Here is a 23,970-nt window from a genome sequence, read left to right as displayed (position 1 = left end):
GAGATCTGCTGGATCAATTTGAAGAGTCCATTAAGGACTAGACTACTCCATCCCTTTTGGACCTTCGGACTATGGGTCCCTAATACTCATCCCTCCCAGTTTCAACTGCAGTTCTTAAATTGGACTGCCATACTTTCTAGGGAATATGCCGTTTTGGAATTCTGTTTGTCAAGTTTCTCAGATGGCCTGTCAACTCCAGCTTTCTCCTACACAGATGCCAATAACTGCTGGATCTCGTGGCTATGGGTAATTTGCCCTTATCTGTTTTTTTTTTTTTTTTTTTTTTGTGAGGTTCATGGAGACACACTGCCACCTATTTTCTTTCTTTTTTTTTTTTATTCTGTCACTCTTAGGATATGCTTAAGTTACTAAATGTAAACTTTTTTTTTTTTTGAGATGGAGTTTCGCTCTTGTTACCCAGGCTGGAGTGCAATGGCGCAATCTCGGCTCACGGCAACCTCCGCCTACTGGGTTCAAGCAATTCTCCTACCTCAGCCTCCCAAGTAGCTGGGACTACAGGTGTGCGCCACCATGCCCAGGTAATTTTTGTATTTTTAGTAGAGACAGGGTTTCACCTTGTTGACCAGGATGGTCTCGATCTCTTGACCTCGTGATCCAGCTGCCTCGGCCTCCCAAAGTGCTGGGATTATAGGCGTGAGCCACCATGCCCGGCCCCCTATTTTCATCGTAAATATTGTCCATGGGTTTTTTTCATATTCACTGAAGTATAACATACATATAGAAAAGTATGCTCAGTGAATTCTCACATATTGAACACATCCATGTAATCAGTACCCAGATCAAGATACAAAATATTTCTAACTCCTTAGAAGCCCCTGTAGGTCCAGTTCCATTTATGATCCCCAACTAAGGGTGAACATTTACTGGCTTTCAACCAGCACACACAAGTATCACCTGTTTTTGGAAGTTTATATGAATGGAATCAAACAGTATACTCTTTTGCATCTGGCTTTTTTCACTCATAATTAGGTTTATGAGATTCAGCTATATTTGTCACTTTACAGCGAACAAACTATAGTTTAACTTTATTGCTACACAGTCTTACATTGTGTGAATATACCAAAATTTATTTCTTCATTCTAGTATTTATGGGCATTTGAGTAGTGTATTCAGTGTGGACTATTACAAATAATGCTGCTGTGATCAATCTTGTACAGGTCTTTTGTGGACATACGGTCTCATTCCTCTTAGGCATATACTGAGGAGTGAAACTCCCCGTTCATGGGAGTATACACATGTCCAATTTTTGTGCGTTACTACCATGACCACGACCACCCCTAATTTCCCTGCCTTTGTTTTCTTTCATCTATTTACTTTGGGCTTGCTTTGTTCTCTATGCACCCCCCTCCCTTTGTTAAGGTAGAACCTTAGGTAACTGATTTTATCTTCCTTTTTTCTAACGTAAGTGTTGAAAGTTATACATATTTCCATCTCAGCATTGCTGGAGTTGTATCCCATAAATTCTGATGCTGTACTTTCATGTCATTCTGTTCAAAGTATTCTTTTATTCATTTTTAAATGGGCAGATAAACATATTTATTGTGTATAGCATGTTCTGAAGTATGCATTATGGGATAGTCAACCTAGCTAATTAAAAGATGCAGTACCTCACATTGTTATCTTTGTAGTAAGAACACTTAACATTCACTTTGTATTTTTCTCTTTTCTTTTTGAGATGGAGTTTTGCTCTGTTGCCCAGCCTGGAGTGCAATGGCATGATCTTGACTCAGCCTCTGCCTCCCGGGCTCAACTGATTCTCCTACCTCTCAGCCTCCCAAGTAGCTGGGATTACAGGCACCTGCTACCACACCCAGCTAATTTTTGTACTTTTAGTAGAGACGAGGTTTTACCATGTTGACCAGACTAGTCTTGAACTCCTGAACTCAGATGATCCACCCGCCTTGGCCTCCCAAAGTGTTAGGATTACGGGTGTGAGCCACCGTGCCCAGCCAATTTTTCAAGAATACCATATATCATCATTAACTATAGTCGCCATGATGTATAACAGGTCTTTTGAACTTATTCCCAGTTAGAAGTATTTTCTAATTTTCTTTCTAATTTCTTCTTGGACCTATAGGTTATTTAGAAGTGTGTTGTTTAATTTTCAAATATTTGAGAATTTTCTAGGTATGTTATTGATTTCTTATTTAATTCCATTGTGGTCTGAGGACATATTCAGTGTGATTTCAATTTCTGAAAATGTATGGAGAGTTATTTCATGGACCGGTATATGACTGACCTTGGTGAATGTTCCATGTGTATCTGAAAAGAAGGTGGAGGCATACCTTGTTTTATTGTGCTTCACTCTACTGTGCTTTGCAGAGAATGCATTTTTTTTTTTAACAAATTGAAGGTTTGTGGCAACCCTGCAATGACCAAGTCTACTGGTGTCCTTTTTCTAAGAGCATTTGTTCACTTCGTGTCACTGTGTCACATTTTGGTAATTCTCACAGTTTCTCAAACTTTTTCATTATTATATTTGTTATGGTGATCTGTGGTCTTTGATATTACTAATGTCATTGTTTTGGGGCACCACAAACCATGCCCACAGAAAACAGAGAACTTATTGGGTAAATGTGTATGTTCTGACTGCTCCACTGTCCTGACCCTGTCCCCGGGCCTCTGTTGAGACACAATAATATTGAAATTAGGCCAATTAATAACCCTATAGTGCCCTGTAAGTATTTAAGTAAATAATTTGAAAATTATTAGGCACAAATGCATTTATGACTGCTATGTCTACCTGAAAAACTGCCACTTTATCAGTAGAAAATGCCCTTTTAAAATCTCCGATTAATACCTTTTAATCTTGAAATCTACTTTATCTGATATTACTGTAGCTACTGCAGCTTTCTTATGCTTACTGTTAGCATGCTACAGGTTGAGTATCCCTTATCTGAAATGCATGGGACCAGACGTATTTCAGATTTGTTTTTTATTTTGGAATAGCTGCATTAAATACTTACTGGTTGAACATCCCAAATCTGAAAATCCAAAACGCTCCAGTGAGCATTTCCTTTAAGCATCACATTAGCCTTAAGAACTTTCAGATTTTGGAGCATTTCAGGTTTTGAATTTTCAGATTTAGGATGCAACCTATATATCTTTTTTTGTTGTTGTTTGAGACAGAGTCTTGTTCTGTCACCTAGGCTGGAGTGCAGCCATGTGATCTTGGCTCACTGCAACCTCCACCTTCCGGGTTCAAGCAATACTCCTGCCTCCGCCTCCCAAGTAGCTGGGATTACAGGCGTGCACCACCAAACCTGGCTAATTTTTGTATTTTTAGTAGATATGGGGTTTCACCATGTTGGTCAGGCCAGTCTTGAACTCCTGACCTCATGATTTGCCCACCTAGGCCTCCCAAAGTGTTCTTTTTATTTGTAACCAATCTGTGTCTTCATATTTAAAATGTATCTCTTATAGAGAGCATGCAGGTAGGCCTGATATCGATCCCTGACTTCTAATTTGAAGACTTACTCCATTTACATTTAAGGTGCTCTGAATTTGGCCATTCTAACAGATGTATAGTGGTATCTCAGTGTTGTTAAATTTGCATTGCCCTGATGACATGATGTAGAGCATCTTGGCACATGCATATCTGTCATCTGTATATTTTCTTTGGTGAGGTATCTGTTAAGGTCTTCCTAATCAGGCTGCTCCCTTTTTTCTGAGACAGTGTCTTGCTCTGTCATCCAGGCTAGAGTGCGGTGGCATGATGATGGCTCACTGCAGCCTTGACCTCCCAGGCTCAAGCAATCCTCCCACCTCAGCCTCCTGAATATTTGGGACTACACGCATGAGCCATCATGCTTGGCTAGTTAAAAAAAAAATTTTTTTTTATGGAGAGGGGTCTTTCTTACTATGTTGCTCAAGCTGGTCTTGAACTCCTGGGCTCAAGGGATCCTCCCACTCTGGCCTACCAAAGTATTGGGATTACAGATGTGAGCCACCACACCTGGTCTAAAACTGCTCCTTTTCCTATTGTTGGGTTTTAAGAGTTCTTTGTATATTTCGAGTAACACATAAAAAGTCCTTCATCAGATATGTCTTTTGCAAGGATTTTCTCTCAGGCTGTGGCTTGTTTTCTCATTCTCTTGATAAGTTATTTTTTAAGTGGTTGCTCTAGGAAATAAAATGTTCATCCTTAACTTCCCAGCCTAGAGTTAATACTATGTGATGGGGGGCCTCAAGGATGGTGCCCAACAATCCCAGCCTCTTGGTATTCATGCTTTTATGGAGACCCCTGTCATACTGTAACAGGGTTGGTCTATAATGACCAACAGAATAGGGCAGAAGTCATATTCCAACATTATGAAAGATATTGAGGCTTTCAATTTTGGTCATTCTCAGATCATTCACTTTAGGGAAAGGAAGCTATTAGGTTGTGAGCAACCCTATGTGAGCCTCCTGTCCTCAGCTACATCAATGAGCTTAAGAGCAAATTCTCTAGTCCCATTCAAGCTTCCAGAAGACTGCAGCCCCAGCTGACAGCTTGACTGCAACCTCATGAATGTTTCTGAGCTACGACTACCCAGTTGCTCCTGAATTCCTCATCCTCAGAAACTACGTGATACGTAAGTGCTGATTATTTTAAGCTACTAGGTTTTAGAGTAATTTGTTATACAGCCATAGACATGTATCAGTTAACATAAAACAAAAGAATCTCACAAACAAAATAGTTCCATTTACCCTGCCCTTTTTGCAATGGTTGTCATATATATTACACCTAATACATTATAAACCTCATGAGACAGAATTGTAATTTTTGCTTTGAGAAGCCATGTAAAGTTTTTAAAAATTGGGTTGAGGGAAATAGTTCTTTGTATTTACCCACATAATTACCATTTCTGCTGCTCTTCGCTCCTTGAATATTTATGTTTCTATCTGGTACCATTTCCCTGAGCCTGAGGAATTTCCTTCAGCATTTCTCTAATGCCAATTTTCTGGTGAAGAATTCTTTTAGCTCTCATTTATCTGCAAATGTCTTAATTTCATCTTCATTTTAGGGATTTTTTCACTGGGTATAAAATTACACATTGACAGCTTCCTCCCCCCACCACTTTGAAGATGTTCCACCATCTCTGGCTCCCACAGTTTTTAATGGAAATTCAGCAATAATTTATGTCCTTGTTCTCCTATTTGTAATGTGTACTTTACCTTTGGATGATTTCAAAATTTCCTCTTTTTCTCTGGTATTCCGCAGTTTGGCTATAATGTGCCTATGTGTGATTTTCTTTTTCTTTTTTTAAATTATACTTTAAGTTCTGGGGTACATGTACAGATTCTCTATGTGTGATTTTCTTTGTATTTAAACTGTTTGGGGTTTGCTGACATTTCTGAATCTAGGGAAATTTTTAGCCATCATTTCTTTTAATGTTTTTCTGTTCCCTTCTTTCTCCTCTCATACTGGCATCCAATTGCACATACATGGGATCTCTGTACATAATTTCGCAGGCCACCAAGAGGCTGCTTACTTTTTTCCCAATCTTTTTTGTTTTCAGATTGGATAACTTTCTATTGATCTTCAAGTTCTGACAAGCTCTTCTGTCAGCAACAATCTGGTATTAAGCTTATCCACTGACTTTGAATTTTCAGATATTGTATTTTTCCATTCCAGAATTTTTTGTGTGTATAGTTTCTATTTCTCTGCTGAGATATCTTTTTGTTAATTACAAACATATTTTGCTCTCTGCCCTTGAGGATAGAAATAAGCTGCTTTAAAGTCCCTGTCTGCTAATTCTAACACCTGAGTTATCTTGAGGTTGGTATCCATTGATTGCCTTTCCTTTTGAGTTATGAGTCACATTTTCCTTTTTGTTTTTTTCATGTCTAATAGCTTAGAATTGAATTCTAGATGTGATAAATGATATATTGAGAGATTCTGAATTCTGTTTCATTCCTCTAAAGAGTACTGATTTTTCATTTTAGCAGGCAATTAATTTGTCTAAAACCAAAATACCAAATTCTGTCTCCCTTGCACTGGGCAACAGCTGAAGTCTCCATTCAGTTATTTTAGCATTAGTCGAGGTGCTTAGAGTCCATTCTGTGCGTGCATAGTCAGCCAGAGATTTCAGTAGGGTTTATATACAGAATCAGGGTGTTTTCTCTGTGGTTCTCTCTTTTCTGGGATATACTCCTTCATTTTTCAGCTGCTAGTCACCCTGATCTCAGTTTTCTCATTCCTCAAACAACAAGACTGCAAGTTCCTATCTAAACTTGAGTTACCCCACATCATAGTAACTGCAGTCTGCCCACAAGTGAAAAGCTAATCCCTTCAAATTACCACTCTTCACTTTTTGGTGCTGTAGTAGAAACAGAACTAAACCTGGGAATTTGAAAGACAGATTTTTAAATCCTACCCAGGCCACTTTATAGCTATGGATAAGTCAGTTCTCAGTGACTACTTCCTTATCTTATTGATCTGAGACAGGGTTTCACTCTGTCACTCAGGCTGGAGTGCACTGTTGTGATCTTGGCTCACTACAATCTCTGCCTCCCAAGCTCAAGTGATCCTCCCATCTCAGCCTCCCAAGTAGATGGGACTAAAAGGTGCATGCCACTACACCCAGCTGGTTTTCGTATTTTTGGTAGATATGGTGTTTTGCCATATTCTTCAGGCCAGCCTTAAACTCCTAAGCTCAAGCAATCCACCTGCCTCAGCCTCCCAAAGTGCTGGGACTACAGGTGTGAGCCATTGTGCCTGGCCTATCTTATTTAATTTTTTTCTTTTTGTTTTCACCTATTTGTCCCAGAGCACTTTCTCATCTTAAAATGAGGATAAGAACGTGTCTTCATGAAGTTAAGAGGATCAAATGAAGCTGAGCATGGTGGTTGATGCCTGTAATCCCAGTGAATGGGAGGCTGAGGCAGGAGGATTGCTTGAGCCCAGGAGTTTGAGACCAGCCTGGGCAACACAGTGAGACCCTGTCTCTATTTTTCCTTTTTAAAAAGGATCAAATGGATAATGTATAAGGAAACTGAGGCTCAAGGGGCTAGGATGTCCCATCTATTAAGTGACAGGAGTTGGATTGTTCACCCCAGGTCTGTCCATACTTTTTCTGTTATGCCCTATGGCTTCCACATTTTTGATGGCCACCCTCTCCATCTTCCCCTTCCAAAGACAACTCCATGTACCCACTATGACCCAACTACCAAGTTGGGCACTAAAGGTACAGTAAGTCAAAGTCCCTGCCCTCAAGGAATTCCAAGTATCATTCCCTCCTTCTAAGTGTTGACTGTCCTTCAGCTTACACCTGCTTTTGGTTACTTTCTAATACCTTCAGGTAGTTGTTTTTTAAAATATTTTGTTCAGTTTGTAATTATCTGTATGAGAGGCTGGCCTGATACAACCTACTCTGCCATTCCCAGATGCAGAACAGCTATCCATGGATTTCTGATTTTGCTATACAGCCGCTGTGTTTTTATGTCATGACATTTGGAGAGATTTACAAACTATGCTACTGCTGTCCTCATCCTCCCATAATAATTTGCTATTTAATAATAAACACAATACTGCCTAGAATGTTTCTATTACTTTGAATCTCTGTTTCCACTACTTCTGCTCCTAAAGGACAACTATACTTGGTGAGAACTTACTTGCCAGGGAGCAAAAGTACTATTTCCCTCCTATCCAGTCATACCTGGCGTTTCCTTGGCTATTCCCTGATCTGGTAATGCTCCATGTTTCCGATGTTGCTCATACCAGTCACTCACCGTCATAGTTGCCAGACTTGGATAACCAGCTCCAAATACTCTGCAAAAATTACACTGCATTTAGAAAATGAACAAAATAAAAAAAAAAAAACCAACGACACTACTAAAAAGTCTCTTCTCTTTAACAACAAAATCTGTGTCCTTTTCAGCCTTGTTCCCTATCCAATCAACTTCTAAGGAGTTGTACAAACTCATGGGAGGATATGTTTAAAAAAAGGGATCCAGAAAGGGGCATTAAAGTCAAGAGTCTTCATGAGAAGATGAATAGCCCAGGATCATCTCCCATTAAGCAATCCCAGAGGCCAATGCCCCACAGAGCAGTGAAGACACTGTGGAATGGGTAGAGTCGGTGACTCTGAAAGGTACAGAAAAGGAGGAGACTCTCCTGCCACCCTAGGGAAAAGCATCTCAAGAACTCAGAATTAAATCATAGAGAGGCAAATATGTCCTTTTGAGAGTCGTAGCTGAAGGCAGGAAGAGTGCCAATAATGTAAAAAAACAAAAAAACAAAAAAAAAACATGAAAATTTAAAGTATACAGTTCTCTGTTCAATTATTTCCTTTTTTCTGTTTTATTTGCTTGTTTACATGAGTGCCTTTTTTTTTTTTTTTTTTTGAGATGGAATCTTGCTCTGTCATCCAGGCTAGAGTGCAGTGGGGCGATCTCAGCTCACTGCAACTTCTACCTCCTAGGTTCAAACGATTCTCTTGCCTTAGCCTCCTGAGTAGCTAGGATTACAGGCACCTGCCACCACACCCAGCTCATTTTTGTATTTTTAGTAGAGATGGGGTTTTGTCAAGTTGGCCTCAGGTGATCCTGGCCTTAGGTGATCTGCCCGCCTTGGCCTCCCAAAGTGTTGGGATTACAGGTGTGAGCCACCATACCTGGCCCACGTGTGTCTATTTTTTCTTTTTCTTTTTTTTTTTTTTTTACCAAGTACTAGAGCTGAAGGTCTGTATGAATGTGTGTCTATTTTTAAGCTCGAGTTTATGAAGGAAGTATCTGAGGAAGAGAGACATGGAGGAAGTTTCAGGAGAGATAATATCCCTTTGATGAAAAAACAACTTCCATAGGTGAGATTATGACTTTTCAACACCACCCAGTCTGTGGGTTACTCATGAATTGCCACCCTGACCCATAAAAGCAGAGGGTTGCAAAGCAAACCACTTTCTAGTATTACTTACTTGGCTTGGGCTGTGTTCCGAGTGAGAATGAAGGGTTTCATTGGAGGCCTCTCAAGGCGAGATGCGTTAGAAGTTGATGCCTAAAAAGGAAATTAATTATCAGGTGAATTTGCCATTTTACCCAACCTACCATTCGGGCTTTTAAGTCTTCAGGTGTTTGAAAAGTCCTGGATTCAAAATTCACTCACTTTCTATTTATCAGTTTCTAAGATATAGCAGCAGAACACTAATGGTGAAGGTTCCTTAGCTCTGAGGGGGCCTGAGTACCTTGCAAAAAAGAGAGAAAGAGAAAGTTCTCCCAGGAATCATGTCACTAGAAGTAAAAAAATTACTTGGCTTTAAAATACCCCATCCAAAGGAGGAGATTCCAAAGCCCTCTTCCATGTTCCACCTAAATCCCTTGAGCTGAACTTGAAGCCCCTTTCCTCAGCCTTCAGTTAAAAAGTTGAATCACTACCACCCTTCTTCTAAAACCTCTTCCAATGTAATTATGCACTTAATTGTCGTAACTTCTACGGTGCTTTAGAAGTCAGTGTTCTTAAATGGAAGGGACAAGGACTGGTTAGTAGTTTCCATATAAAGGTATATAGAAAAGTTGCAAGGAACCTTGGCTTTCTAGGGGCATGGTGAAACAAAGGATGATTAAAGAAAAGGTACTGACTTAGTTCTAGCTTGATCACTTTCAGAGCCAGTTCCAGTACCACAAGAACAATTTAAAACAACAACACAACAATGACAACAAACAAACAAAAACCCCACAAAACCCACACACAAAGAAAGGGACAGGGCAGGACCCAGAAAAGTCCAGCCTCAAAATGCTTGAGAAGCACCAATCTAGATATGCTCCACAGGCCTTATGACCTTAGAATACTAATTGTTCGTTCTTTGCTATCTTAACATGAAGAACTAGGTTGATGGTATCCTGAGGCAAGAGCTCCTGGGCTAATTAGTACAAATCAAATTACTAAGAGGTTTCTCTGAGGACTTAAATGCCTTTGACTTGCTGATAAATTCAACCCAATTCATGTTGTGTCCTGAACCAAAGAACAAGTGGCAGCTGAGCCTATTCTTTAGCAGCAGCAGCTCCAAAACAGGGTTATGATGTTCAAAGAAAGCCAAAGCTGTTACACCAAGTTTCTTTACCGGTTTACTGGACACTCTGTGCATGGAAATGCCCTTGCTGTGTCTCCTACTTGGGTAATCTAAAGGAGTGAGCGTGCATCATTGTAGCAAGGTTAAATTCCAATTCCTCCCCCAAACTAAGCATATCCCCTTGGTCTTTTGTTTCACATTCTTCCTACTCTTTTCTCCCTCTCCTCCAGTTCTACCTTTCTTCTCCATTCCCATCCTCTTCCTCTCTTTCCCTTTATTATAGTCAGCACAATTTTTTTAAGATGGAGTCCCGTTCTGTTGCCAAGGCTGGAGTGCAGTGGCGCAATCTCAGCTCACCACAACCTCTGACTCCCAGGTTCAAGTGATTCTCCTGCCTCAGCCTCCAGTATCTGGGAATACAGATGCGCATCACCATGCCCGGCTAATTTTTGTATTTTTACTAGAGGAGGGTTTTTCCATGTTGGCCAGGCTGGTCTCAAACTCCGTGCCTCAAGTGATCTGCCTGCCTTGGCCTCCCAAAGTGTTGGGATTACAGGCATGAGCCACCACGGCTGCCAGTCAGCACAGATTTTAAAGGTGAACTCCCTATGCCTTCCTTCAGCCACCACTTTTCACATCCAACCAGTTTTCATTTCAGAGACATTTCTGTTCACCATGGTGTACTACGAAATTACAAATGAATACAAGTGTGTTACAGATTAAAAAGCATGGGGAACACATTAAACTAAAGAGAAAGCTACCCTAGTGACCCTTCGGCCTTTCTATACTCATCTTGATAAAAATGGTGATTTTATGGAGACTTAAAAGGATCTTAATTTGATTACCCTCCTATAGAATACTCAAATCTCTGGCAGTAGCTTTCTTTGGCCAGGCTTACCTCTCTTGAAGAGCCTCTTTCTCTCAGGATCTTTATTTCCTGGTCAATGCTCTCAATCTCTTCTAAGCTGATATCAATCCACCTCTGAAGGTGAAGAAGATAATATTCACGAACACGCTCATCATCTGCTTGACCACTTTCCACAGCAGATTTCATTGTAGACAACCTATGTTCCAACTCCTTCTTCTGCTTGTATCTGTTCCACAGAAAAGTATTACCCATGAAGTTACAAATAAAGAGGCATTCCTTCAAAAGAAGGCCTCAGTAAGATTTTATCTTTGCAAATGACCACGTAGTAAGCATGCAGATTTCTGCCTTGGCAATAATACAGATTCTATACCCCAGAGTCTACCACTAGGCAGTTCCCTCAAATGACAAGTAAGGGCCCAGCAGGGGTCTTACTACATAAAAATACCGAAGTAACTGGATCTCAGCTAGTCCTTTAGGGACGATGAGTACCTTAGTCATTTGATTATATTGATCTTTACTAGGGTGGGTGCTTAGTATCAAAACACAGTGCTTTCTATGATGCTTCCCTTTTGAGAATTACACCTTCAAAAAGTCACAGAATCTTAGGGGTCATTTACCTGCCACTTATGCAGGAATGCCTCGTGAAACAGCCTAAAAAATGGTCAACTCTTTTTTCTTCTGGGCAAAACATTCCCATCTCTTCTGGCTCATCCTTATGTCATCTGAAGACTCAACCGCCCTAGCTGCCTTCTTTTTCAGGATGCATTCTAGTATGCCATCTGACAAATATCTACTGAGTGCCTATTGTGTGACAGGCACCGTTCTCAGTGCTGGAGACACAGCAATGTATAAAAGAAAGTCCTTGCCCTCATGAAGCATTCATTCTAGTGGGAGTAGACAAAAAGAAATAGACAAGTTAGATTGTGATAACTGCTATGAAAGAGCAAAAAGGTCAAGTGCATACAGTGATGGTGCAAAAGTAGTGGTGCTATTATATACAAGGTAGTCAGAAGAGACCTCTCTGAAGAGATGACAGTGAACAAGGTTTTCAAGAAAACATGCCAATATCTGGAAGAGTATGCTAAGGAGGAAGAGCAAATACAAGGGCCATGAGGTGGGAGTACACCTGGCCTGACATGGCTGAGAAATAACCAGGTGGCCAGTGTGGCCGAGATAAAGAGTGATAGAAAATGAGGTCAGACATAGCCAGGGCTATAATGTATAGAACCTGGTAGGTCACAATAACCAAAATATCAAATACCATGGTATTTTGAATGAGAAAGCCACTGGAGGCTTTTGAATAGAATACATGATGTGAATAGAGTGACATAATATGGGCTACTCTGGCTGCTATGTGGAGTATGGGCTGTGAAGGCTATGAGGCAAGGATTTAAGTAGGGAAAGCAATTAAGAGGATACTGCCACAATCCAAGTGAGAGAAGGTGACCTGAAATAGAAAGGTAGCGATGGAGACAGTGAGATGTGTGTGTATTTAAAATATAATATAGATAGGATTTGTTGATTTACTGGATGTAAGAGCTTGAAGCAAAGAGAGAAGAAAAAACATGAAGATTTGCAAGAGACGTATCTCGAAATAACTCTACTTAAAATCCCACTCTAGACTCTCCAGAATCAGATGTTCCTCTGTAGGTCTTCAACCAAATCAGTAAGTCTCAAGCTGAAGTCCACAGAGAGTTCAGGGTGGTGTGGTGGCCCTTGAACTCCCTCAAATTTTATACAGACCTCTACCTGTATGCTTTTTCTTTTTTGGCTGGGAAATTTTTATAGATTTTATCAAATTATCAAAGGGACAAGGGATCCATGACCCACAAAAAGTCAAGAATCACCTTCTGAATAGGCTATTATAAAAATTTTTGGGCTTTTCCATTCCTTTTACCTAACAAGTGGATATTTACTATAATGTTACAAATAGCTGAAACACCATCATCCTAGGTAGTTGAGTAAAACATGACAAAGAACTACAATTCCTAGTTCATGAATGCTATTACAGATATTACTTGAGAATGTTTAACTCCAGTCTCACTCTCATCCCCAACCCTCTTTCCTGGATGGACCTAAGTCATAGGAAAAAAAAAAAAAACATACAAGGACCTTAGGATGTCTATAATTCAGGGTAAATTCGGGGTTAGTCTAGTAGTCCTCTGAATAAGGTTCTTTTGCTTCTTTTCCCATTCCCTGCATGCTTAAAGCCTAACTACTGTACTCTGCTCCTTTTCTTCTACTTCCTAGCTTCTATGACTTTGCTCATCGTCTTTTTTTGTTGTTGTTTGAGGCAGTCTTGCTCTGTCACCCAGGCTGGAGTGCAGTGGTACGATCTTGGCTCACTGCAACCTCCACTTCCTGGGTTCAAGCAATTCTCCTGCCTCAGCCTCCCGAGTAGCTGGGATTATAGGTGTGCACCACCACACCCAGCTCATTTTTGTATTTTTAGTAGAGATGGGGTTTTGCCATGTTGGCCAGGCTGGTCTCGAACTATTGACCTCAGGTGATCTGCCTGCGTTAGCCTCTCTAAGTGCATTACAGGTGTGAGCCACCATGCCCAGCCTGCTCATCATCTTTCAAACTTCTACCCCAGTGTTTTTTAAACTGCTTTGTCTTAGTAAAAACATTTTCTTCTAATGAGAGATGCCATGGAACTCACATAAGTAATAAACAAGTAAAAGTATTTACCTTGGCTAAATCAGGAGGGCTGCCAACATTCCCCCTGCCCTCCCCCGACCCCAGGCATTGCAGTGAAATTTTAGGGCTCCAAGAACAGGCTGAAAACCACTGTCTTAGACCTTCATCACTGTTACATATTCCCCATCGTGGGCCATTACATGGCAACACTCCCTATTACCCTAGAATCCCCTATCTTTGAACCCTTCTGACCCTGGGCAACTTTCACCATTCCCTTTTTCTGTTCCCAAGCTGTTGAAGAGAGTTAAGGAATTAGAAACTTGTGTTAAATGGGTCTGCTACAAATCACTATTGTCAAACACTGGCTGAGTGGTCACCCTTGCTCAGTCATGCTTTTGCTAATCTTTTGTGAAGACTATTATCATCATCACACTCACCAGATGGACAGCCAATGTAGAATTCAATTTCCCTCTTCACCATAAAATCTCTGTAACTTCACTCTTCCTCTTTTACTTGTCTTTAAGGAGATGATTCTGTCTCTACCAAGGCATTTCCAAGGGAATGTCTTTGTTTTTTTTGTTGTTGTTGTTTTGGTCTTGCTTCTTTGCCCAGGCTGGAGTGCAGTGGCGTGATGACAGCCCACTTCAGCCTTGACCTCCTGGGCTCAAGTGATCCTCTTACCTCTCAGCCTCTTGAGTAACTAAGACTACAGGTGCACACCACTATGCCCAACTAATGTTTAAATTTTTTGTAGAGACGGGGGTCTCACTATGTTGCCCAGGCTGATCTCGAACTCCTAGCCTCAAATGATCCTCTTGCCTCAGCCTCCCAAAGTGCTAAGATTAAAGGCACCAGCCACTGTGCCCAACCAAAGGCAGTGTCTTTACCATTCTACTTTTGTTGTCAATCTAGTCCCTCCCACACATTCTTCCAGTCCTCACTCTTTTTATTGATCATCTTCATCATCATGAGCAGCTAGTTTTTCACTCTACTGGTGCCTTTCCCCTGTCTTAGAAACACTTTCCCTCAACTCATTTTTCAACCTTTTTGAATGATCACTCTTCTCTTTATTTTTTTTGTTTTCTGAGACAGAGTTTCGCTCTTGTTACCCAGGCTGGAGTGCAACGGCAAGATCTCGGCTCACTGCAACCTCCGCCTCCTGGGTTCAGGCAATTCTCCTGACTCAGCCTCCTGAGTAGCTGGGATTACAGGCACGCGCCACCATGCCCAGCTAATTTTTTGTATTTTTAGTAGAGACGGGGTTTCACCATGTTGACCAGGATCTTCTCTTTATTTTTGTTTATTTATTTTTGAGACAGGGTCTCTACTCTGTCACCCAGGCTGGAATACAGTGGTGCGATCACAGCTCGCTGCAGCTTCGAACTCTCAGGTTCAAGCCATCCTCCCACCTCAGCCTCCTGAGTAGCTGGGACTATAGGTGCACAGCATCACCCAGCTAATTTTTGTATTTCTTGTAAAGACAGGGTTTGGCCATGTAGCCCAGGCTGTTCTTGAACTTCTGGATTCAAACCATCTGCCTGCCTTGGCTTCATTACAGGCATGAGCCACCACACCTAGCCTACTATTCCCTTTTCTATGCTACAGTGTGAATGGTACTAGAACTGGGAATTTGAAGACCTGAGTTTAAATCCTAACCTAGCCACTTACTATTTAACCTTGAGCAATTCAATTCTCAGAGCCCATTTTATTATCTCTAAAATGGGGATAAGAATGTCTATTTCACAGGGTTGTTAAAAGGATCAAATGGAAAAACACACATGAAAGTGCTCTGTAAGGAGCTATACTGTTAGCTGATAAAGAAATTGAGGCTGGGGGGTGCTAAATGATGCCACATCTATCAAGTGGTAGAAATTGGATTAGTTACCCCAGGTCTGACTCCTAAGTCTAGGCTTTTTCCGCTACTGCATTTTGCTTCCATCTTTTTTATGACCACTCTGTCTCTCCCAAAGACACCTCCAAGTACCTACTATGATCCAACTACTGGGTGGGGCGCCAAGGGATACAATTATATACAATGATATATTTAGGATACTGAGATACAATTAGTCAAGGTCTCTGATCTTGAGGAGTTTCAAGTCTAGAGAAACAGTTTTACTGTGATAAGTAACATGAACTTAAATGCCATGGTATCTGGGAGGGAAGATAATTACAGAAAGGCTTCAAAGAGGAACTAACATTTGCTTTCTCTTTTCCACGCTCCTGTAAGTACCTGTACCTTACTGAGTTTCTTTTTTTTTTAAGACGGAGTCTTGCTCTGTCGCCCAGGCTAGAGTGCGGTGGCACGATCTCGGCTCACTGCAACCTCTGCCTCTCAGGTTCAAGCGATTTCCCTGCCTCAGCCTTTTGAGTACCTGGGATTACAGGCATCCACCACCATGCCCAGCTAATTTTTTTTGTATTTTTAGTAGAGATGGGGTTTCACCATGTTGGCCACGCTGATCTCCTGACCTCGTGATCCACCCACCTCAGCCTTTCAGAGTGCTGGGATTATAGGCGTTAGCCATCGCACCCAGCCACCTTATTGAGTTTCTGATTACTGTTTCCTTCCTCTTCCTTCTCCCTTAACTTGCCCCAAAGTTTTATCCTTCACTTTTCTGTTTACATGTTTTTCCTTGGCAAACTCATCTACACCCACCAAAGCAGAGGCCTCCTAAATTTTTCTTATCAGTCACAAAACAGTCTCATAAATTTTATTTGCACATTTCCATCTGTCTATGACTATCCAGTTGTCACTTTAGAACCTAAATTCAGTAAATCCAAAACTAGACTCAATACTTACCCAGCGTCCACTTCTGTATTTCTCTCAAAAGGATGCAGGTGCTGTTACCCAACCAGACTCATACTCACTCCTCAAATATGGGAATTAGAGGACACACATGAAGAAACAGGTTTTGAGAGAGAGGACATACCATTTAGGTGTTTTATGTAAGATGGCCTCAGTATCTACAGGCATGGGGTTAAGGGATTTCCAGAAAGTAATAAGGATCTGAGTAATTTGTTTTCTAACCATGTAAACTCCTCTTGCAAAAGTACTATCTCTGATAGCTATAACTTCATTTTTTATTGCTTCTTCCTATTTGAAGTACTATTATAACATGCTAACTTGTATTTCTCCCTCTGTCTCTCTTCTTTTTCAATATTTTATATACACATCACTTCCTTATGCAAAGCTGCAACCATACTGCTCTGAGCTTCTGCCAAACCAGACTATTATCTAGTCTTTGAACATACCTAAATATACCCTGGCTTTGGGCTTTTGTTCTTCTTTCTCCTGCTTGTCAACAATAAGTATTGATTGAGTAACTTCTCTATGCCAATCTCTATCGTAAGCATAACACAGTGAACAAGAAATGGCTTGTGCCCTCATGGAGTATATACACCGTAGTAGGGGAGAGAGACTCAGAAAGACACACACATGAAATAACTGCACATAAGTGCCAAGAAGGAAATAAACATGAAGCAAAGAGAGAATAACAGTTAACTACTTAGAGAGACCGGTCTAGAAAGGCCTGAGGAGTGACATTTAAGCAGAGACTTAGAGGATGAAGAATTAGCCATATGAAGAGCATTCCATGCAAAGAGAACTGCACACACAGATTCTATAGAGGGACAAAGCTGGCTCTATTCAAGGAACTGAAAGACAGTCATTGTGGCTGCAGTCTAGTGAACAAAGGGAGAATGACAGATGGTGAAACTGAAAAGAGGCAGGCAGTAGGCCACACAAGGCCTTGGAACAGATTTGTCTATCTCACGTGAGAAATGTTGGTAGCCTAGACTGAGGTATGATAGAGGATATGGAAAGAAACAGAAGGATAGAAGACACCTTTTGTAGCTATAATGGACTGGCCTTTGCTGATGGACTGGATGTGAAAATTCAGAAAAAGGGAGGAATTGAAGCTAAATCCTAGGTTTCTGGCTTAAAAACCTAAGTCAACGAGATGGTATCTGGGAGGGAAGACAATTACGGATTATCCTAGGTTACTGGCTTAAAAACCTAAGTAAAAACCACACTTACTGAGATGGGTGTGGAGGCACATTTGGGGTTAAAAAGCCAAGGGTTCAACATATGATGATATCTGTCAGGCATTTAAGAAAAATGTTCAAAGTGGCCAATGAAATGCAAATCAAAACAATAGATACTTTTTGTTTGCCAAATTGGATTTTCTTTCTTCTTTTTTTTTTTTGAGAGGGAGTTTCGCTGTTGTGGGTCCAGGCTAGAGAGCAATGGCGCCATCTCGGGTCACTGCAACCTCGCTTCTGGGGTTCCAGCAATTCTCCTGCCTCAGCCTCCCAAGTAGCTGAGATTACAGGCACCCACCACCATGCCCAGCTAATTTTTGTATTTTTAGTAGAGACGGGGTTTCACCATCTTGGCCAGGCTGGTCTCAAACTCCTGATCTCAGGTGATTCACCCACCTCAGCCTCCCAGAGTGCTGGGATTACAGGTGTGAGCCACTGTGCCCAGCCACCCAATTGGATTTTCTAAATGTTAACATCCAAGACAAGTGCAGTGGGACATATTCTGAAACTCTGTTATTGTAGAAAGTAACACTTTTACCATATATCAAGAGCCTCAACATATTCAAACACTTTGACCCAGTCACTGGTTCTAGAAATCTACCATAAGGAAATGGTGACAGATGCATTTAAACACACTTGTTTATAGCATTACTCAGACTAGCAAAAAACCATAGTCTAAATATTTGATAATAACAGATTAGTTTAAATAATTATGGCATAACTGTAGCATGAAACATTCATGACCATTCACTATCATGGTTTCAAAAGACATGAGGAAATGCTCACAGAATAATTTTAGGTTAAAAAAACAGGATAAAAAGCTCTATTTACAGCATTCCAAATTTATTAGTTCAAATAACTATATATCTGAAAGGAAACACATCAGAAAGTTAATGATCATCTATGAGTACTAGGATCGAGGCTTATTTTTAAATTTAAAAATATTCTTCCGTTTTGCAAACTTTCTACAATGAGCATTATTAATTTTACATTCAGGAAAATCTTTTTTTTTTTGAGACAGGCACCTAGGCTGGATCACAGCTCACTGCAGCCTCAACTTACAGGGGCGCAAGTGATCCTCCCAGCTCAGCCTCTGGAGTAGCTAGGACTACAGGCCTGTGCCACCACACCTGGCTATTTTTTTGGGGGGTTGGGGGGTAAAGACAGAGTTTCACTTTGTTGCCCAGACTGGTCTCAAACTCCTGGACTCAAGTAATCCTCTTGCCTTGACCTCCCAAAGTGTTGGGATTACCAGGCATGGGCCACCGCGCCCAGCCTAATTTCTATTTTTAACCATCCTTTAAGACTCATCTCAAATGCCATTTATGTTCTTATTTTTTTGAGACAGAGTCTCATTCTATTACCCAGGCTGGAGTGCAGTGGCCCGATGTTGGCTCACTGCAGCCTCCACCTCTCAGGCTCAAGGGACTGTCCTGCCTTAGCCTCCTGAGTACCTGGGATTACAGGTGTGCATCACCACTCCTGGTTAATTTTTTTTTTTTTTTTGCAGAGACAGGATTTTGCCATGTTGACCAGGCTGGTCTTGAACTCCTGACTTAAAGTGATCCACCTGCCTTGGACTCCCAAAGTGCTGGGATTACAGGCGTGAGCCACCATGCCTGGTATCAAATGTCATTATGTTCTGAAACCTTTTCTTCATCCCTTCAACCAGATGTGACCACTCCATCTTTCTCTTGCAGTTTTTTTTGTATAATTATTTGCATACCAAACTCACTGTTTAAACTACCTATTATCTGCTGACAGGCTGCCCCCAACTTCTTACAAAGGTAAGGATGTTAAATTCCATTTCTTATCAATCTAGTCCATATCTTCAGTCACTCACTATCCCCTAACTTTATCATTGTTCATGGCCCTTACCAGCTGAAATCACATTATTATTTACTAGCTTACTGTTTGTTTTCCACCACCAGAATAAAAGCTCTGTAACAGCATTGACTTTATCTGGTTTTCTAACACCTAGAACAGCTCCTGGCACACAGGAAGGGATTAATAAATATTTTTAAATAAATGAATCATCTTTAGCTCTCTAGACCAAGTCTCTCGAGCTTCAGACTAACAGATATCTCTACTTATCTCCTAGGCACCTTTTTTTTCTTCTTTGTTTTCTGAGATGGAGTATCACTCTGTTGCCCATGCTGGAGTGCAATGGTGTAATCTCAGCTCACTGTAACCTCTGCCTCCCAGGTTTAAGTGATTCCCCAGCTTCAGCCTCCTAAGTAACTGGGACTACAGGCACATGCCACCATACCTGGCCAATCTTTTTGTATTTTTAGTAGAGACAGGATTTCACCATGTTAGCCAGGATGGTCTCGATCTCCTGACCTTGTGATCCACCTGTCTAGGCTTTCCAAAGTGCTGGGCTTACGGGCATGAGTCACTGCACCTGGCCTCTAGGCACCTTAAACTCAACATGTTTCAATACTAAATTCATACTCTCCCCTTCCCCCATCTTCTCTTCTTCCTCTTTTCCCATCTTAGTAAATTTCACAGCCATTCATCTGAATTAGAAACATGGACATCTTTCCTTGCTGCTTCCTTTTATCCCACCTCGCATAACCAATTGATCACCAGGTTTCCTGTAGATTCATATCTAAATACACTCCCCCATCCCTCTGTCACTGCCATAGTAAACCCTGGTCTCCTTTATGACTTAGCTGGGTCTAATCTTTTCCCTCATTGTTTCCTAACTACTGTTAGACTGTGCTAGTTAAGATGCAAATATGATCATGCTACTATTTAAAAAAAACAGCGGAGCGCAGTGGCTCACGCCTGTAATCCCAGCACTTTGGGAGGCCAAAGCGGGAGGATCACCTGAGGTCAGGAGTTCGAGACCAGCTGGCCAACATAGCAAAACCCCACCTCCATTAAAAATACAAAAATTAGCCAGGCGTGGTGTTGGGCTCCGGTAATCCCACCTACTGGGGAGGCTGAGGCAGTAGAATTGCTTGAACCCAGGAGGTAGAGGTTGCAGTAAGCCGACATCGCACCATTGCATTCCAGCCTGGGTGACAAGAGTGAAACTCCATCTCAAAAAAAAAAAAAGAGAAAGAGAAACAGAACTCTTCAGTGAATCTCAGTCACAAATCAAAGTAAGCTCTTTAGCATGGCCTACCCAATAGCACCTGACATTTATAGAATACTCACTATGTGCCAGATATTGTGCTGTTTTATGCGCTTTTTCCCATTTGTGCTTATTAACCTTGAGATAGGTACACATGGGTCTCAACTTACCATGGGGCTATATCCATAAATTGAAAATATGCTAAGTTGAAAATGCATTTAATACACTTTATTGAACATCATAGCTTAGCCTAGTTTACCTGCAACATGCTCAGAATATATTAGCCTACAGTTGGGCAAAATCATCTAACACAAGACCTATTTTATAATAAAGTGTTGAATAACTCATGTAATTTATTGATATTCCCGTGTATTGCTTCTGCACCAATATAGTAAAAAAAATTCTAAGTCAAGCTGTCATAAGTCAGGGACCGTCTGTACCATTATTATTTAGATTTCACATATGAGGAAAGCTGAGGTTCAGTTAGGTTAAATACCTTCCCCAAAGTCCAACAGATTATAAGCAAAGCTGGGTCCCAAACCCAGGTCTCTGACTCTACGACCCATACTCTTAGCCACAAATAATAATAGTTGATTTTGAGTGCTTATTGTGTCAAACATTGTGCTAAGGGCTTTATATGGTATTTCTCTTTTAATCCTCATAAACTGTAAGGAAGGACCTATTATTATCTGAATTTTGCAGCTGGAGAAATTAAGGTACTGAAAGATTAAATAACTTGCCAAAAATCACACTGATTAATCACATTGTTCGAGTTGGGATTCAAACACCTTACCAAGTTCTCAGCAACAAGTTGATCCTTCATGTTCCTCACAGCCCAGGCTCTCCTTGGTGTGGACCCTACAACATTCTTCATTATCATTCCTTCCCTCTTACCACCACCCTCTTTGTGTTCTACCATCACCTAATTGCTTATAGCTGCTGTTTTTGTCCTACACATCTCCACCCGCCAATGTTTCTTTAATGCCTCTGTGGCTTTACTACAACTGTTACCTCTGCTGGCTAATGCCCTCCTCTCTTCTTCCTCTGGAAATTCCTATTTACGTTTAAAGAACTCAGGAGTCACCTCTTCCAGGGGGCCTTCTCCTCTCTCCTGCTCCTTTTGGTTAGGTGCCCCTCCTGTCTGCTCTCATAGTACCTTGTGCATCCCTCCATAACATCACTTTTTATTGACATTCTGTTTCTATGCCTGTTTTCCTCACCAGATTGTATGCTCCTCCAAGGCAGGGACCACTCATACTCACACAAATACCTATGCAGTTTCTATCCCCAGTGCCTAGCATAGTTCCTAGACACTATGACCATCCATTAAATGTTCTAACAACAACAACAACACTAAGAAAGTAAGCAACTTTTCCAAGGTCACATGATGAAGCTGTGCCAGGACTTAGATCAGTTCGGGATGTTACACATCTGCTCCAGTAGTCTGAACAGAGCTCCTCAATCAATGGACCACAAAATGGCCTAGCTTTGAGATACTGTGCACTTCAGAGACATCTACCTCACTGTACCATATGAACATTGCTATGGTCTGATGTGGAAACGGTTGGGAGACAGTTTGCTAAACTACACTGCTGCTGTTGGCAACCCATAACGTAGTAGGGGTCTGACAGATATGATCTCAACAAAAACAGAGGCTTCTTGAAAAACTCAGTTTGCTCTCCCCAGGGCCTATGCTCAATAAGAACCAAGAAAGTGACACACACCATTCTGGCCCTCCACCACCCACCAAGAAAGCATGCCCCCAAAAAGCACTTCCACTGGGCAGCCTCAAATTATAGCTATTGACCCACCTCTCTATTTTAGCCTGTCTTTGAGATGCCATAGCAACGAGGCTAGGATAAGCCATGGAGGAATTAGCAGTGTGATTTTCAGCTGAGTTGTCCTTGGTTTTGGGCAGCTCAAACTCTGCCACATGATGGCAACGGCATTCAGTTAAGTAGTTTATAAAGTGTTCTCGAGCCTGCTGCAAATGATCTAGACGCTTGCTGGGGTTGACCTGTTTCATGGTGAGGGCTCCTTGAAACGCTGGCACCAACAGATACTTCAGGTCGGTGGAAGCAATCTCTTCCAAATCTTCATTTCGGCTGGAAGAGCAAAAAGGAGGCAGTGAAGCCTGGCTGGGCATTCAAATTGTGGCCTGCTTCCTGGGGGACAGAAGGGGACGCTGGGCTCAAAGTGGAGCAGACGGAGGAGGCACCGGGAACAGCGGCGAGTTTCACTCGAACGTGGCTGAGCGCTCCACCCAATGCCTATGCAATCAGCAGACACTAGGGAGCAGAGTCGTGGGATATCAACCATCTGGGAAGAGAGGTAGGGAATGTAAACCGTGTACACAAGATAACAGTGGGAAGTAGGAACGAAAGGTTCTCACTGCTAAAGGTTCCCTCCACTCAGGTGCAATGGCTCCACCCTTGGTTACCATTATTACTATCTCCCCCATACCTGAACAAGTCGAGCTGCTTTAACATTTCGGCAGCCTTCTCAAGGAGGTCCAGGCCCTTGAACACCTTCTCCTGGACTATCCGGGAACCGGCGGGTTCAGTCGCTACTTCTACTTCATCTAGCAGCTGTTTGCTGCTTTCGAATAGCTCTGGGAGCCGCGGCAGCAGTAACTCGTCTTCAGCGGCCATCTTGAGGAGGGAGAGGCCCGGAAGATCTTAATTCCGGGGTTAAAGGCAACCTTGATGAAGAAGTACTGCGCGAGCGCGGACAAAACCGGAAGAGGCACCTCATTGGTTCAATAGCTTCATTGTTACGAAAGCGTCAAAGGACTTCCTGGAGCCGCAGTTCGCCGGCCCTGGCAACCGTTTCCATAGACTCATTTTATCACGCAGCCCGTTACAAGTCGTAGGTAGCTGTTGAAAACAAACAAGCAAAACCCTAGGCGCTATTTTACCAGATGCTCCTCGTCGCCGACAGGGAACTGCGAAGTTCTGAGGGCTCTGAAGCCCGGGTGTAGCGAGGCAGAATTTGGAGCGTGAGGACTGCAGGCGAGCGAGTGCGTTTTATGAGCCTGTCAGGCGCGCGCCTTACCTCGCGAGGGGCTCTCTAGGTTGAGTCCAGGGGCTCTAGCCGCCGCGCCGCTCCCACGGTTTTAAGAGCCGGTCGCTTGAGCGAGAAGTGCGAGTAGCGCCCCCCTGCGGCTTCCGTCCACCCACCAGATGGAGCTCCGGGTTCCTCCCAACCAATCATCTCCCGTCCTCTTACTCCTTCACCCCACACACGCCTACAACCCGTAGGCCAGCGTCCTTTGGAGCCCCTTTCAGTAAGCAAGATTGGTAACTGGCAACTCCGGTCACCCCACAGCC

At 42.0% G+C, this 23,970-nt stretch overlaps 1 protein-coding gene across 7 annotated transcripts in view; it reads right to left on the bottom strand.

Annotated features, from left to right (window-relative positions):
- IGBP1 (immunoglobulin binding protein 1) overlaps positions 1-23,301 on the bottom strand; it is a 31,572-nt gene extending 8,271 nt beyond the window's left edge. For 3 of the 7 annotated variants that reach the window (XR_013531628.1, XM_035287962.2, XM_054251581.2), the window contains exons 1-5: positions 23,105-23,301; positions 22,453-22,746; positions 10,909-11,104; positions 8,919-8,998; positions 7,662-7,774 (exon numbers count right to left, since the gene is read on the bottom strand). Coding sequence is in view for 6 of the 7 variants with exons in the window: in XM_035287962.2 (XP_035143853.1) it covers positions 7,662-7,774; positions 8,919-8,998; positions 10,909-11,104; positions 22,453-22,746; positions 23,105-23,292 (871 nt within the window). In the remaining variant the exon portion in view is untranslated. Of the gene's footprint in view, positions 1-7,661; positions 7,775-8,918; positions 8,999-10,908; positions 11,105-22,452; positions 22,961-23,104 lie in introns of all 7 variants that reach the window. The other 4 variants (XM_078363333.1, XM_078363334.1, XM_054251583.2 and 1 more) reach the window with 3 other exon arrangements.
- Between the last annotated feature and the right edge of the window lie 669 nt (positions 23,302-23,970).

This window comes from Callithrix jacchus, chromosome X, assembly GCF_049354715.1.
Source record: "Callithrix jacchus isolate 240 chromosome X, calJac240_pri, whole genome shotgun sequence".
Taxonomy (NCBI): Eukaryota; Metazoa; Chordata; class Mammalia; order Primates; family Cebidae; genus Callithrix; species Callithrix jacchus.
This window is presented reverse-complemented; position numbering and strand designations above follow the sequence as displayed.